The following is a 15,284-nucleotide window of genomic DNA, read 5'->3' as shown; positions in this document are numbered from 1 at the left end:
GCTGCCCTTGTCACTCAGCAAGTGCCTCGTTTCACTGCAAAACTGGCTGCTGGCCCAGCTGATGCCTGTTGGGATTTTACAGGGCTGGGACTGCACTTTCCCCATCAAAAGGTCCATCAGGATTGTGGGCTCCACCACTTCCCAGTGCTTGTTCCTGGCACCTCCACTCTCCACCGTGCCTGGAAAATGAGCTTGAAATATTGCACACATTAATTGACCCAGCTGCACAGAGCAGCCTGGAGCTGCTGTTAGTAGGAAATCCCTCCCCAAAAAGAGTGGGAGGCAATGCTAGACCCCACAGCCAGAGCTGGTACGGTTACCTGGCTCAGAGTGCTTCGGTGACATCCATCCATGACCTGCTCCCTGGCAGCAGGACGCTCAGGCTGCAGCTGTCAAGTGTCTGCAGCTGCTGAGCAAAGCAACTCCCCCAAAACTGTTGAACAGAAAGAAAGGGTTTTTTTTTTCAGTGTGTGGAAAGATTTAAAACGTGGAAATGGCTGAGGGTGAAATACTTGAACCTATGAAAAGTGGACATGACCATCCTATATAACCAAGACATGGCTAAGCAAGGCCATGGAAATGGCTTCTCTAACTCCCTCCTTTTCCACTGCTCTTGTCCAGCATGATTTAATTCTTTTTTGTCTGCTTTCGCTGTATTGGCACAGCTTGTTCTTCTATGCCCTGTCCCATTCTGCTGCTGCAATGTGGTAGAAATGCTGCAGCCTTCTTTGAGGGTCTCCTTCAGAAGCAAGACCACGAGATCAGCCATTTCCAGCCCCTGCACACACCGCAGACAGCTCAGCGCAGGAAAGCCAGGAAGGGTCCTGCATGATAAAACCCAGCCAGGGGTTTATCACACCCACCACGCCAGAGGGACCACGGACAGCACTGTGGGCTCTGCACAGCTCAAGTGTGGGGTCAGTGACCTGGGGGCACAGGGGTGGGCCAAGGGCAGGAACCTGTAGGGATAAGGGATGAGTAATTGGGGTGGGCAGTGTCAGCTGGCCAGTGGGGGAGGCTCTGATGTGGATTGGCAGTAGTGCTGCAGAGCATCGTGGGTTAACTCTTCTCTACCAGCCTAGGTGGGGAAAAATCTGTGATATCAGAGGATTCCACATTCTGCTGAATTCACACTCTACAACTTAAAGCAAAAAAGAACAAACTGAGGCACATGATTTCATGTCATGAATGGGCATACTCACATTCAGAAAGCAAAACTCTGACAAGTAATAGAAACTTACTCCTCATGATGACACAGAAAAATGTTACTCATTAGTTACCACTCCTGAGTTAAAAACGTTTATTCAACTGCAAATGATGTGTTTTTCCAACAAATGCAAACCAGCTTTTTGGTGGTAAATAGCAGGTATTTATTTGAAATGAAAAAAAATACTTCAGTACCTGAACTATTGCATTTAATCATGTATTGTTGTAATCGTGTTACTCTACCTTTTTGCATTGGAGACAAATATACAATGAACATTCAGATATCACAGATTGCACACTAGATAGTAAATCGTCAGGCCTTTTACGTAACCACCAAAAAACAGATATTGGATTCTGCAATATAGTACAAAATTCCACACTCCAGTCTTAGCCAGTTATCTTCAATTTACTCCTGATGCTGTACAAATAAATGGCCATTTAACTAGGGCTTACAAGTTAATAACAGGACAAAAAAAATATACATTGCACTGACACAAAAAGTCAGCTGTGTTAATAGTCATGCAACAAGTAACCAAACTTGCTGAAATTAAAAATACTTTCTAAAAACAGTTTTAACTGCATAAGTATTTTATACACAGTTCATTTACCGAAACAAAAGGAGTCTTTAAATGATACAAAGCAAATATAAGTTTCTACCAATTTTATACATAAGAAAGTGCAAAATAACTTATCTAAAGTGTTTTGCTATTGAACTGATGAATGTTGGCTGGAGGCAGCCAACCCCTCTCAAAAGCATGACATTACAGTTGCACACTACATACGAATGTTAGGAGTACATGGATAAGTTTACTACAAAGAACAAGGCAGGAGAAGACATGTGAGGTACTTGCAGAGAATACAGTCTACTAATGTTAGTGTAAATGAGTATATTTTTGCTCAACAGATTTTTACATGGAAAACAAAGCAAGTATTTGCATTAGAAGCTCGAATGAAATGGAAAAAAACCCCACTCCCACGTGAACACCGCAGTTGCCCACAGCACCAGCTGCCAGAGGGAATATGAGCAGGTGTGTTTGTCCCCCTCCGCCTCCAACAAGCAAAACCGTGTTTTTTTGGGAACAGAATTAAGTCAGAGGGCTGTGGTGGTTTGCTTGCGCAATGTAAACTGGGCCTAGCCTGCACACTGCAGAATTTGTAAGGAATAAGGATTTCTTTAGCGCGGTGCCAATGCCGCGAACAAGAGCCGTGCAACGGGTCTGTGGCTGACATCCCACCTCAGGACCCCACAGCAGGACTCTGTCCTGGCTGCAGTGCTGGACACATCAGTGCTGTTGTCATAGCCTTGCTTTTATCAGGTTTAACCATGTGGCTGGACAAGCTGCAGTCCACAGAAAAGAAGGCTTCCTTAAATTTGGGGATGATTTGGAAATCTGGAGGCAAGGGGAGAAAAAACTGTGGACTCAAAGGCATTTAAGAGTTGTTAAAACAGCCTTTTCTTCAAACAGAAAACGTTAAGGCCACTAGCCTGTCTTCTGAACTATGCTGGTTTTGCATCATTTTGGGAAGGGTGAAGGCAACGTTAGAGAGAACAGCTGAACACAGAATTCCAGTGCTCTGCACATGCTTACCGAGGATCTCTTCCTGTTTTAGGGTCAAATCTGCCAGGCAGCCAGTAGTCAGTGTGGCTACTTGACCATCACTCTTTGGATCCGAAATTTGGGTCAGCTAAGCTCAACAAACCTGCATTTACTCAACAGTGTGCAAGGGCTATAGAGAAGCCTTTCTGTTCATTTGGGGACCTAGTATACATACCAAAACAGGAATATATCTCATTTTACAGACCAGCACATACATAATAAACAAACAAGTATCAAAATACATATTTAACCTTCAGTGCATAAACATGTGATACCAGGGTAAATAGTAAGTGGTCAGAATTAACAAATTATTCACTGCTAAAAGCTCAAAACAAGAGAAGACAGGGGTGCCCCCACAGTGCCAGGGACCCTCCGGAAGGAGCTCACCCCAACAGAGAGGGCCTGGAATTTTTGATGGTGCAATTCCAACAACAGTGCTGGTTTTAAGGATTTGCTGTCCCAGGGCCAGAGCCTGCCCAAGTCATTCCCAGTGAAGGATAATCTCATCCCTTTGAGTGACAACATTCACTCAAGTACTGCCAGAGCCACCTGTCTTCTGTTGGTCTGGGTCATATCCTTACCTCTATTTAAAAGAATCCATTGTGAATATACCTAGCTCTAGATCAGTTTGTCACCCATTTACAAAATATATACACATATGTTAAAAAACAAAAACAAACCGACCACCAGCCTGCCTGCTGCCCTCCCTCTACCCCTCACCCAAACAAAATCCCACTGGCAAGACCTCATGCAGAAATTAAGTCCATGGGCCTATCCCAATGCACGTGCTCCAATCCCAGCAGATATCAGTGTCTCTACTTCATCCCACATGTAGTGCAAAATAAATGACAAGAGTAGTAAAAAAATACTGCAATTAAATTCATATTGAAACTTAAAAACCATAATGGAAATCTACTGCTGTCCTCAAGCTGATGGTGTGTGCTGAAAGACAAGGAGAGCTCCGAGGAGCATTTCTGACATGACCAAGATCACCCTGCTTTAGAGCAATGCCTGTTGTTACAAAAAGGTTTTTTTGCAGAGAAGCTATGGGACAACAGCAGTTCAATTTTATGCACAAGGAATAAATTCTGTACCTATAGGCAAAAGCCAATTGCTATTGACCAAAGAAGGTAAAAGCTGGTTCTTGCACTGCATGAATCAGCTGCTAATGAACAGTAAGTAATTAACAAAACTGCAGCTCTGACATATGTATAAAAGAGGCCTTATTAAATATGAACAACACTGAGGTGGTAAATATTTTGGTATAAAACACAACACAAGTGTACAATTTAGTTCCTGGTTATCTTACAGCTAGAATAAAATACTCCAAGTTCCTATTCTCAAAAATGTCTTTTGAAAAAATCTGTGTAATTCTATGAATAGCCTCACTTAAATTAAGATACTGTGGGCAACTGAAAGAACAAACATGCACAGACTGGATTTTGAACAGAAATACACATAATGCCTTTGAATTTTCTGTTTTTGTTTTTTTTTTTTTTTTTGTTTTGTTTTTTGTTTTTTAACATTCATATTTAAATTGATAGATGAGATAAAGATGCCACACAAAGTACAGTGGTTAATCTGAAGTCCCATGTAACAGGCAGTTAAGTTCATATTTAGATAAAAAGGCTGTTATACCTATTTACAATATACACAGTTGCTTGCGAAGAAGGCAGATTTACAACTATCTTCTAAAAAGCCTTGCCCTCCCTCCCCCCAGTTAAGATGACTAACTCTACAAAAACAAGACAAGAAGGGATGTTTAGGATAAGTGAGGATTTTTGCAACAACCACCCCAGCATGGGCTCAGGGGCTGCCAGTTCTCTTGGATCTGTGGTTATTTACCATGTGTTCCTGGGCCTTGCTCTTCTCGTCTGCCTTCTGTCAACACAAACCAATGCAATGATCCCTTTTTACTCTCAGTGCTTAGAATGCAGTATAAACATAAGTGTAAACAGACAATATTCCAATTCCTTCCGAGCTCTCACTGGTTCCTGGAGTGACGGCGGGGCTGGATGAGGTTTGCCAGGCCCCCATCAATTTCTGGGCCCCTCCTCTGAGCCCCGCTCGTGCTGCAGGTTGTAGAAGCAGTTCTGGCACACCCTGACCGGTGATGAAATCTTCAGCCGCTTGATTTCGGACTGAAAGCGGCTGCACCTGTGGAGAATAAACAACCAGCACTGAACGCAGGTCCTCCCCATTTCTACCCATTTTCTACTGAGCTGTGGGAATTATTGAAGTCTACCATGACTTCAAACACCAGAAAACTGTCCTAACTCACCTTGACATGGAGATGCAATGCAGTGTGGCAGAAGCCGAATTTAACTCAAATGATCACCACAGAGTCAATGCAGTGAGACTGAGTGACAGATAGCTCAACAACAGCTGTTGCCACCAGTTTAGACTCAGGCAGATAAAACCAGAAATATCATCTCTGACCCAGCGGATCAGAGATGAGACTTGCACTTCAGTTTGTGGGTAAGGAGAGCTCACACACATCCTCTATGTCATAGTTTTGTCTAAGGCTACCTGCTAGTGGCCCCTAAATCAGCATCCTCACAGATCTGCACACAGCTTAGGCAGCCTCAGTCTTTCACAAGAGTTCTGTGGCATTTCACAGCTTTACCCCACCTAAAATGCCGTATGGAAAAGAGCCCGAAGGCGGCTGCTGGCTGCTTACTTCTGGCAGAAGAGCTGTCCGCAGTTCCTGCAGTGGTGCCGCCTCTCGGTGAGCGAGAAGCGCACGGTGCAGCCCGAGCAGCTGTCGCCGCCCTCGTCCTTCACCCAGTGGTCGGCCGCCGACCGGCCCGGCTGATCGCTCACGGACCAGCTGAACACCCTGCCCCGGCCGTCCCCGATCAGGATCCTGCTGTGATCCCTGCAAGGAAAAGCAAAAGCATTCCCGCAACAGCTCTGGCACGGGAACGCACCAAGCGTCGATGCTCGATTTTAAATGTCAGAGAATGTAAAATGGCAAAGCACTGGTGTGGTGACTAACTGAGAAATGAGCTGTGACACTCTGTGTAACACAATGCAGCTGAACAGTCTCCCTCTCTTTAGCGCTTTTATCTCAGTCCTTGAAGAAGGCCACCCCAAAGAGAAGCACCACAGAACAGAGTTATAAACCATGACACTATTTTGACAACAGCCAAAAACGTCTGAAGTCCTCGTGTGAGCTACTCACTTGGAGATGCCGAGCGCAGTGATTTCTGCTGGGTGTGCGTTGTCCTTGCGATCAAATGCCGTGTGCATAGTTAGTTTGCTTCTGAACACCAGCTGACGCTCCCATCTGTATCCTACAAAGGAGTGGGAAGCAGGAGGGGATAAAGCAAATTTGCTCATTGTAATTTTTGTTCCCTCTCCCCCAACATACTTGTAACTGCAACTTTGCAATAAGAACAAAATCTCCCTCAGAGATTGAAGCTTTTCTCTTTTTCTATAACATTTCACTTAGGAATAAAAGAGGGCTGTGCACTGTTTCTTTTACCTGGTTTGAGCTTGCTGTAGTGCCGTGCTTCGGCATAGCTGGGGTGGGGGTGGTTAACCTGAGCATGGGGATGCATTTTTGCTTGTCCCTCCGAATAATTCACAAAGATAAATCCATCTTTCTCATCCAAGCTGAGCTGGTCTGACCAACGCCTGGAGTCATCGGAGCCGCTGTCTGCTGACCATGCTGCTGCTGCTCTGGCTGACGATGACCGAGGCCTGTGGCTGGTGCTGCTTGGCTGGCTCTGGCTCTCCTGCACTCTTGTGTCCTGGCCTATGCATGCATCGTCTGCCTCAGAGTCACTGCTGTCCTCTTCATGGGCTTCCTGCCCTGGATTGGCACAACAGGGGACAGGGCACTGTTAGGGAGCCTGGTTATGGCCTGAGCTTTTCCCTTATTCTGCTGCTGCGCTGCCCACATCCCAATGGGCACCAGCTGCTGGCAGAGGGACACTGCATGCAGGCATCTCAGAGCCTTTTCAGAGATTCAGCTCCTGCCAGGAATCACACCATTCCTATTTTTTGCACTTTTTTCTGTTTTGCCAGAGAACGACAAGCCTTAGCTGAAGCTATTTCCTACAACAGTCCCTCGGATGAAGGCTATGATAGACAAAAGGAGCAGAAACACTCAGGTTGGCAAATCCTTTCAGCACAGCTTACACAAGTAAGCACAGTCAGCTATGCTGAAACTCTGACTGAAAAACATGATGCAGACTCGCTAATAACAAGACTTGTTAACACAAAAGAGCAATTAACAAAGACATTTATACTCCAAGTGACACTGAAAATAACCAAAAGCTGTATTTATATAACTACTTATGAGTATCATGATCCTAATCCAGATCATATCTTCAATATGAAGAGTGCAGGAGGAAGAGGAGATGGCTAAAAGAAGCAGTCATAAGGCATAGAGCAAAAGCTTCCAAGAGCAGAAAGGGATATCATTGCTTGTCTTGTTTAAACTGTTCCATCAGTAGATTTAACTCGGCTGTTATTCCATTCATATAATTCCATTTCATACTAAAAAATATCTAGCTTTTGGACAATCCATTGAGCGTGCCAACAGCCAAAACAAGCCCAGAGAAAAGTTCCACCTTCACAGAACAAAAACCTATGATGGGCAACATTTTTTCTTACTTGTATCAATATGAAACTACCTTAAGTAAGGTAGTGAACACAGAACTGGGATGCTCTGTTCATTGTGCCCACTGGATGTCCACTGCCTTTTGAGATAAAATCTCCATCATCCCATTCTGCACTGTATAACCATAGCACTTAACCTACCTATAGCAAAAATTAGATACAACCAAATACCAAACACTTGTCAGGAGACATACCTATCTGTGTATCCTGACAGTCCTCTTGCATTTCCAGCATCTCCACAGGCTCTGGAGCTGGTGTTTCTGGCACTTGCAAAAACTCCATCCGCCAGAACTGGAGGGACAGGGGATAAGCAGAGTGGCACTTACTGAACTCTTGGCTTTTTCCTGAGCTACTTGAAAAGTTAAAATTGCTTAGTAGAACTGTGTATTCACACTGGTAGCATGCAAGGCAGGTCACATCTCCATACTAAACTCTGTTTTTGAGGACTAGAAACTGTAAGAGGACATCTGTGTTCATGCCTGAATCCACTGCACACAGCTGTCCAACCAGCACACTCTGGTTAAGACTGCATCCAAAAGTACTGAAAATTGGGTTAGATTTGTAGTGATCAGAGATGACACTAAGTTTCTCTTTTCTTTCTAGCCAAGCAAAATGAGTTATCTCAAGGTGTGTGAAATTGAAATGGTGAACCGAAACAATAGTCTCCAGGTATGAAAGCTGGTGACCACAACAGAGCAGGAAAGAAAATGTATGCTCTGCTGACTACTGCTGGTTACCACATCCCAATGGGGGCACCAAAAAAGGAGAAGGAACTGTTCAGGTGAAACTCCCAAGTATAGCAGAACTGCTTTTGATCCTGGTCAGGACACTGTGTTGTCCTGGATAGGCACGACTTTTCCAAATACTACCACCACCAAGGCATAAGCTTTATCTTCCAGGCAGTGACTCCTGGTACTCACCCGGACAACTCCGTCCGAGTGCCCCGTTACGATGACATTCTGGGTGTCCCACTCATTCATCTCTGACACAAAACAACACATAATTTGCTGGCTTCGGCCAGTGAAGGTGTTTACACTTGCAGTAGGGCTGCCATTAATGCTCCACACATGGATGTAAGTGCCAGCACATGATACAATGTCTCCCTGCAAAGACAAATAACACCGCCAGACTTCAATACAAAGTTGCAGGTATTCTTCAGCAAAAATATAAGTGAAGTTCATTTATAAGTCAAGTTGCAAGGCTAGCACTTTTCAGGAAGTTCTATTCAAGGGGCATCTGGCCAGCTGAAGAAACCTTTAGGATTATATGATTTTTTTTTAAACTCTACCTAGAAAACCACACTTAGTAGCAACTTATTTGTTCTATGTTTACAGCACAGAATGAGTTGACCAATTCCTCCACTTTTCATAGCATAACAATCCAACAGACTATTTTTAGTACTTTCAGTTTCCAAAGACTGCTCATGTTGACACCACTCTTTTTCATAAATACGTACCACCTTTAATTTCATTTGCTTCCTCATTGGGCACAGTCCAAACTAGTGCAGAGGGAAACAGGAGCTGCAGTCTAAAGCACTGGCAGCACTACAGCCAGACCACCAACAGTTAATAAACTGTACTTGCTACCCCTGCTTGCATTACAGCCCCCTCTTGACTTGATTTCAACCACTGCATCTGCTCCAACTGCAACAGGGTCCATCCAGCCTTGATGGCCATGCATGGGAGCTGTAAAAATGGTGACTTGTAACTCACAGGACCACCAGGGACAGAAGCCTTTAGGATATGTCTGTTTCCACTACAACTGGCACTGCATTGCCACCCAAGGTATCGTATCCCCTGTTTCCTTTAAATTCAGCTTAAGACAAGAGAAGCCAACCAAGGTCATGTATCAAAAGCTCTTCTTAGCTCCTGTGGCAGATCTGGCAGCTCACTTGGAATGTCACACTAACTACACTGCTTCTGGCACTGTTAATAAATAATCTCTTCTGAGCTCAAGTAGGGCTCTACACAAATGACACACATTATTCCTAAACCAGTTGTTAATCAGTTTTCAGATGAGTTATAGAAGTTCTGCCACATTAACAGGAGAGCCTAGTGGTTTTTTTTTTCTTTTGGTTTAATGATTTCCAACACTTGCTACTGTTCCCACTGCAGCCAGGTGGATGGAGTTTGGCTCTCACCGTTAACTCATTTATACAGAGTGCTGAAATGGGAGCCCTGTGCCCTCGGAGCTGGGTCAGGAAGGAGAGCTTGTTCAGGTCCCAGATGATGCAGGTGCGATCCCGGGATCCGCTCACAATTATGTGATAGGCCAGCGACGCCGTTAGGCACGTGACAGTGTCAGTGTGACCCAGCAGTGCCTGCAAAACAAGCCAGGAGCAAAAGTGGGAATCAGGAGAGAGCACAAAAATTCCACATCCAAGCCTCTTACCAGAAAGATTCAGATAACGTAACCAGAATAGCCCATCAGAAGATGCAGCCACCTTATAAATCTTCAGTTGATAACTATTTCCATAACTGGAAATGGTAAAAGTAATTTTTTTTTCCTTTTAAAAAGAGCTCTGACAAAACGAAATTTGAAGGGTCTAATGTTACAGATCCTTCCACTGAAGAAAACCCCATTCTGCACCAGCAGCCTGTTTATTATAAGGTCAGAAAGTGTTCCAGGCTGCACCTGAAATGACATTCTGACTCCTACAGTAACTACTGATGACTAAGAGATGACAAAAGACACAAGAAAGAGCTGCAGCCAAAAAAGCAAAGTCAATTGGAAGGAGGAGAAAAGTATGAACATCTACTCATATTAGGCCCTACTTTTACATTTAGGCTTCATCTAACTATTGGAAAAAGAGTCTGAAATACAGTCAGATTACTGCACCTTACTCAGTTAAAATGAACTCAGTTAAAATAAAAGTCGCTGAATACAGTAAATGTATTCAAATATACTGCCTCAAAATATAAGATACAGTGTTCTGTTATGTATAGTTTTAAAGTAAAACACTTCAGAAAAGCAGCTTTGGACAGTTGATTACTGCACAAGGGAAGTTACTAAATAATTCTCTAAAATTCTTCTCATAAATTTGAGGGAAAGACTTTCTCTAAAAAACAGTCCTTCTATTGAGATGCTAATGGAACAGTAACACAACCTATAACAATGACACACAGCTGCTAGAATATCTTGACTTAGTTGTGGTTGTGTTTTTTCAGTTACATTTGTTAGGTTGGTTTTTTCTTTAGTAAACACACAAAACTTACTCTGCACTTAGCTGCAGCTGACTTTAAAGCATGGGTGCTTGTTTTAAATTAAAAAGTGCTATAATTAAAGTAATTAATTTTTTTTTTAAAGAGGAAAATTAACCTTTAAGGCAGCCTCCTTTTACGTCCTTCCTGACACAGTTTTTAGATGGAGATATTCACATAACACTACAAAGCAGATCATTTCACAAAACTCACTTGTATAATTTTGTTAACATCACTACCAAATTCCCTTTGTCTCCAGAAAGCTCCTGGTGATCCACTGTTCTTAAAAACAATGCAATTTTAAAGATGCATTTTGCCCATTTTCAATGCAGATCACTATCTCAACTACTCCACTCTCCAGAGATCTGCTGGACTCATGGTTTCAAAGGTGGGCAACACCCATTACACAATCACTTTGATCTTATAACATTCCTCTACAGCTTTATTGTATTTTACCTGTTTCAGTGTGAGGGCTTTAGCTTTTTCTTTGGAGACACCCATTTCCCACACACACACTGCTGTGCTTGTTCCTCCAGTGATAACTAGTTTGGGGTTGGGGCAAATGGCACACAGGATCTGACCCCATTCTGACAAGCATTCATAAACAATCACAGCCTAAAAATACAGAAAACAAAGAATTACTTGCAGAACTAGTACTTTGTAGGATAAAAAATAAAAACATGGCTGCCACCTTGCACTCATTAGGTTACTAAGACCTGGTAAAAAACTATTATGAGTTAATGCTATTCTGCCAGCATCCTGGTGAAGACGCTCAAGAGGGAGCAAAAAAATCCAAACCTGATGAAGCAGAAGATTATTTCATTCACTTGTGAAATAAATGTCCATTGTTATGTTTTTTTCACTACTGATTGCTGGCACAAATTTCAGATTACAAACCTTGTCTGACTCATAGGTTCCCAGTCTGCAGCTGAGGTCTGCATAGCCCCAGGCAAATGTTTTATTCCAGGTGGGTGGGATGAGAACCTTGTTCTGTTCTACTGCCAGAATGCCTTTATCAGTACACACGATCTGCCCCACAGGCTCCTTGAGCTCTGAAAGAGAAGATGGGGTTATGTTTTATTGCTGGGAGAGGTAAATACTATCTGATCCCTTTAAGTACCTGCTGCTCTTCCAAAGCAAGGTCTCTGTAGTGGCTATTTATACATTCTTTGCATCAGCTGCAGTGGTGGCTACTTTTGCTCCATTCCTAACAAATGCAGAGCCAAATATAGATTAGTGCTTTCTAATTTACTGACTTAAGAGTCTTCTCTCTAAGCCCTGCTATGCCCCATTTAATAGAACGTCCTTCTCTCCTTACAGCAGGGAGCCACAGACTGCTTTACAGAAATCCCTGCACAGCATTTACCTGCCTTGCAGACAATTAAGTTTTGTTCAGTGTCAGATTTTGTCCAAAGTCAAAACCCACTTTCTTTTGTCTCAGTGCAGCTACCAACACCATACTTTCCTGCCAACATTCCTTAGTATTTCTTGGCACTGTGATAAATAATCCTTTTGCTGTGAAAATCACAAAAACAGAGGCAATCACAGGCCCAGAAACAACGTACTCTGAATGTTGTTTTTAAATTCAAACTTATAAAGAGGTGCTTGGGCTCCATTTTATCTCTCTATTAAAAAAATGTCATATTAAACCAGTGCAGCTATCGTGTTTTCCAGGTTCCTTTAAAGTAGCTAAGAACATAATCATACAGCATTAGGATATTTTGAATTTTTCTCTCTCATAAAACTAGGGGCAGTAAGAATATTGGAAGGAAGAAAAAGATGAAAAAGTATGAACTTGCTGAAATTCTGAATGCCTGGGCAAAGAAACAGCAATAACTAGTGTGAGTTTAAAGTTTACCTTTCACTGGGGCAAGAGATGGCCGCAGGTTGTCCAAATGATGGAAGAAGATCTTGTCACCTGTGGAGCCAGGGGGCACAGAGGTTCCCACAGCCTCTCCATTCAGACGGCTCCTAACACGCTTTGGTGGGTGGGGTTTTTTGAAGAGCTGAAATTCATCAAGAAACTAATGATCATCAAAAATTACAGGTTTACCAGGGCACTAGCTTAAAAAGATCATAAATACATCCAATGTATCTTCTAAAAATTCTGCAGGTAAGTAAATGCTTTACTGCTCTCAGTATTCACTAATAACTCATGAACAGTTCAAAAACCTTCAACAAACAGTATGAAAACCAACGAGGAGCAAAGTTGCTCTGCTCCCTCAGGCCATGGCATCTTGGTACCCTCATGGAGTCTGTGAGAGCCCTCTTCCAAGCACACCACCAGCTCTGCAATGTTCTGCATCATAACTTTTTAAAATATAAACCCAAACTGCCAGGCACATTAGTGGAAGAGATGGGACAAAGAAGATGCACGTTACATTGTGCAGGAAAGGAGTGCAAAAATGCACAGCAGCCAGGCCACTGAGAGAGCCTGCCCTGGATCCCCCATGGGAAATAACAGAGGGAAACAGCAAAACTCTACAGTTACATGAAAATGTGCTCCAAGAGCACTCACCATCAACAAAGCCCTAAGGAAGTTTTGACTTTCCCCAGGTTACTGCAGTCTATTTCCTCCAGCAAAGCATCATGCAATTCCTGGCAGATTTCACCACAGCTTTGTACCTAAAAGGCATCTGAGGGTGCAGGCAGAGCTCTGGACTCAGCTGCAGTGCTCTTCTATTGCCCTGCCCCCTGCCCCAGTCCCTGTCTGTCCATCTGGCTGTAGCTGGGCCACGTCTGATTATCATCACAACAGAGGGATTGGTTATTACATACGAGGAGAAAACCCTGCAGCCACTACGTAATTACATTACTGAGAGAGAGCAAGGAAGGGAAAGGAGAAAAACCACAGCAGAAGATAGATGAGCAGTTCTTAGCCTTCCATCCAAGCAATGAAACAGACAGCTCTAAGTGGGTTGCCACAGGAAATATCTTGTTTATCCTGAAACATTATGTGCTGAGAGTTGAGTTTAGAGTTTACAACACATGGCTTGAGTTTCCAGCTAATTGCTGAAGGTATCTGTGGCTTCCACCAGATCTAGGATTGGAAATATTTACCAAAGACATTTAAGATTTTCACTGGAAAGCAGAAAGACTCCAAAGAAATGCCCAATAAAAAAACCAAACCAAAACAACCAACACTGAGATCCCCCCAAACCTGAACCTCCAGATCTAATATTACATTGAATTATTTAATGTAGTCTCTTGAAGAGAACACAAACTTTAGAGCTGCACTAAAAACTGGTCTTTACAGCTTCTTAACTACAGCTGTCCTACAAGAGTGAATCACCCATGAGAGTAGGGAAAAAAAAAGAAGCAAAAGTTATTATAGAAATTGTTTTATTACAGGGTAACTTCAAACACCTTAGCACTAGGCATTACTTTGAAGTTGCACTTTCATTCCTCCCCTATGACTCTGCAGCACAAATGTACTTCCCTTTTTTTAAATGCTGATTTTTAGAGTTGAGCCTTCATTATGCCTTTATTTTATGGATGTAAAGGAGAAAAAAAGACATTTCTAATCTCACAAGTAAAGTCCAAAGTTGATCTTTGTGTAATTTGTGATGGAAACATAAATTATTTCATATGACTGGAAGAATATTTATGAATAAACACTCCCACAAAGTTTCACCTTCCTGTTTTATATTAACACATTTCAATTTGAGTGTTAACTGGAAAATAAGAATTCTGTGAAGGGTATACCTGCTTTGGTATCTGTCCAAAGTTATTAATGAATCCTATAGTAGCTGTCTCTTTTAAAGGATCATTGATGTTATATATGTCCACTTGTCCCTCATAGAAGAGATGGTGAAAGACATTTACAGCTTCTACTGCAGCAGGACCTTGCTGTTTATAGCCAAAGATCAAGTCAATCCACTCATGCAGGTGAGCACTCACAAAGTCACATTCCAGAGCCTGAAATTCAGAAGGCATGCATTAAAATGAGACAAATTGCTCATTGGTTGAGTTTACTACACTTGCCACAAGGAAAAATGCAGAAAAATATTAACAAAATGTAATATTTTTGTTACATTTTGACAAAGCTTTTCATTGAAGCAAGTCTTGCCTCAAAGTACTCTGTAACCAAAAAGGAAGGAGAGGAAATGCTGGTTCCACAGACCTTGGCAACAATCAGACACCAACCCTGAGCTCACAGACTGGCCTGTGACTGCACAAATTGAGCTTAGATTAATGTGCAGTGGAAAGTCCCAACAGACATTCTACTGTCACCATTAAAATTTAAATTACCTCCCGATGGACTCTGATAAACTCACGAGGATCTCCTTTTGCCCATGGAGGGAGTATTACATCACCAAGTTTAGTGCCATTTTGTTTACAACCTAATAAAAAGAAAAAGAAGGAAAAAATTTGCACAGAAGCACTGAAACTGAACTGCAACAGCAAAGGTGAAAAAAAAAGTGAAAAAAAAAGAATAAAATTCTAATATCATGTACGTATAAAGGAAGCTATTTCAGTCTTTTCTTTAAAATACTATTGTGGTTTTAAATGTCAGGCAATAAAACATGAACAATTCTGCCTCGGTTGTTCATGTAAAATTGCTTTCCGGAGAAAGAATCCAAACACTCCTCACTAAGGTTTCTGAAGAGGAAAACAGCATTTTATCACAGAATGAAATGTCATTTTACTC

The 15,284-nt window shown here is 42.5% G+C and overlaps 1 protein-coding gene across 14 annotated transcripts in view; it reads right to left on the bottom strand.

Annotated features, from left to right (window-relative positions):
* Positions 1–4,276: 4,276 nt before the first annotated feature.
* The window catches only part of WDFY3 (WD repeat and FYVE domain containing 3), a 149,051-nt gene continuing 138,043 nt past the window's right edge, over positions 4,277–15,284 (bottom strand). For all 14 annotated transcript variants that reach the window (XM_064416660.1, XM_064416659.1, XM_064416658.1 and 11 more), the window contains 12 exons: positions 14,885–14,976; positions 14,339–14,551; positions 12,492–12,639; positions 11,531–11,685; positions 11,090–11,248; positions 9,574–9,753; positions 8,354–8,536; positions 7,628–7,724; positions 6,292–6,621; positions 5,989–6,100; positions 5,485–5,682; positions 4,277–4,961 (listed from right to left, as the gene is read on the bottom strand). In XM_064416660.1, coding sequence (XP_064272730.1) covers positions 4,841–4,961; positions 5,485–5,682; positions 5,989–6,100; positions 6,292–6,621; positions 7,628–7,724; positions 8,354–8,536; positions 9,574–9,753; positions 11,090–11,248; positions 11,531–11,685; positions 12,492–12,639; positions 14,339–14,551; positions 14,885–14,976 — 1,988 coding nt within the window. In that variant the 3' untranslated portion in view covers positions 4,277–4,840. The remainder of the gene's footprint in view (positions 4,962–5,484; positions 5,683–5,988; positions 6,101–6,291; positions 6,622–7,627; positions 7,725–8,353; positions 8,537–9,573; positions 9,754–11,089; positions 11,249–11,530; positions 11,686–12,491; positions 12,640–14,338; positions 14,552–14,884; positions 14,977–15,284) is intronic.

This window comes from Passer domesticus, chromosome 4 (assembly GCF_036417665.1).
Source record: "Passer domesticus isolate bPasDom1 chromosome 4, bPasDom1.hap1, whole genome shotgun sequence".
NCBI lineage: Eukaryota > Metazoa > Chordata > Aves > Passeriformes > Passeridae > Passer > Passer domesticus.
Note: the sequence above shows the minus strand (reverse complement) of the source record. Positions and strands in the feature narration are given on the sequence as shown.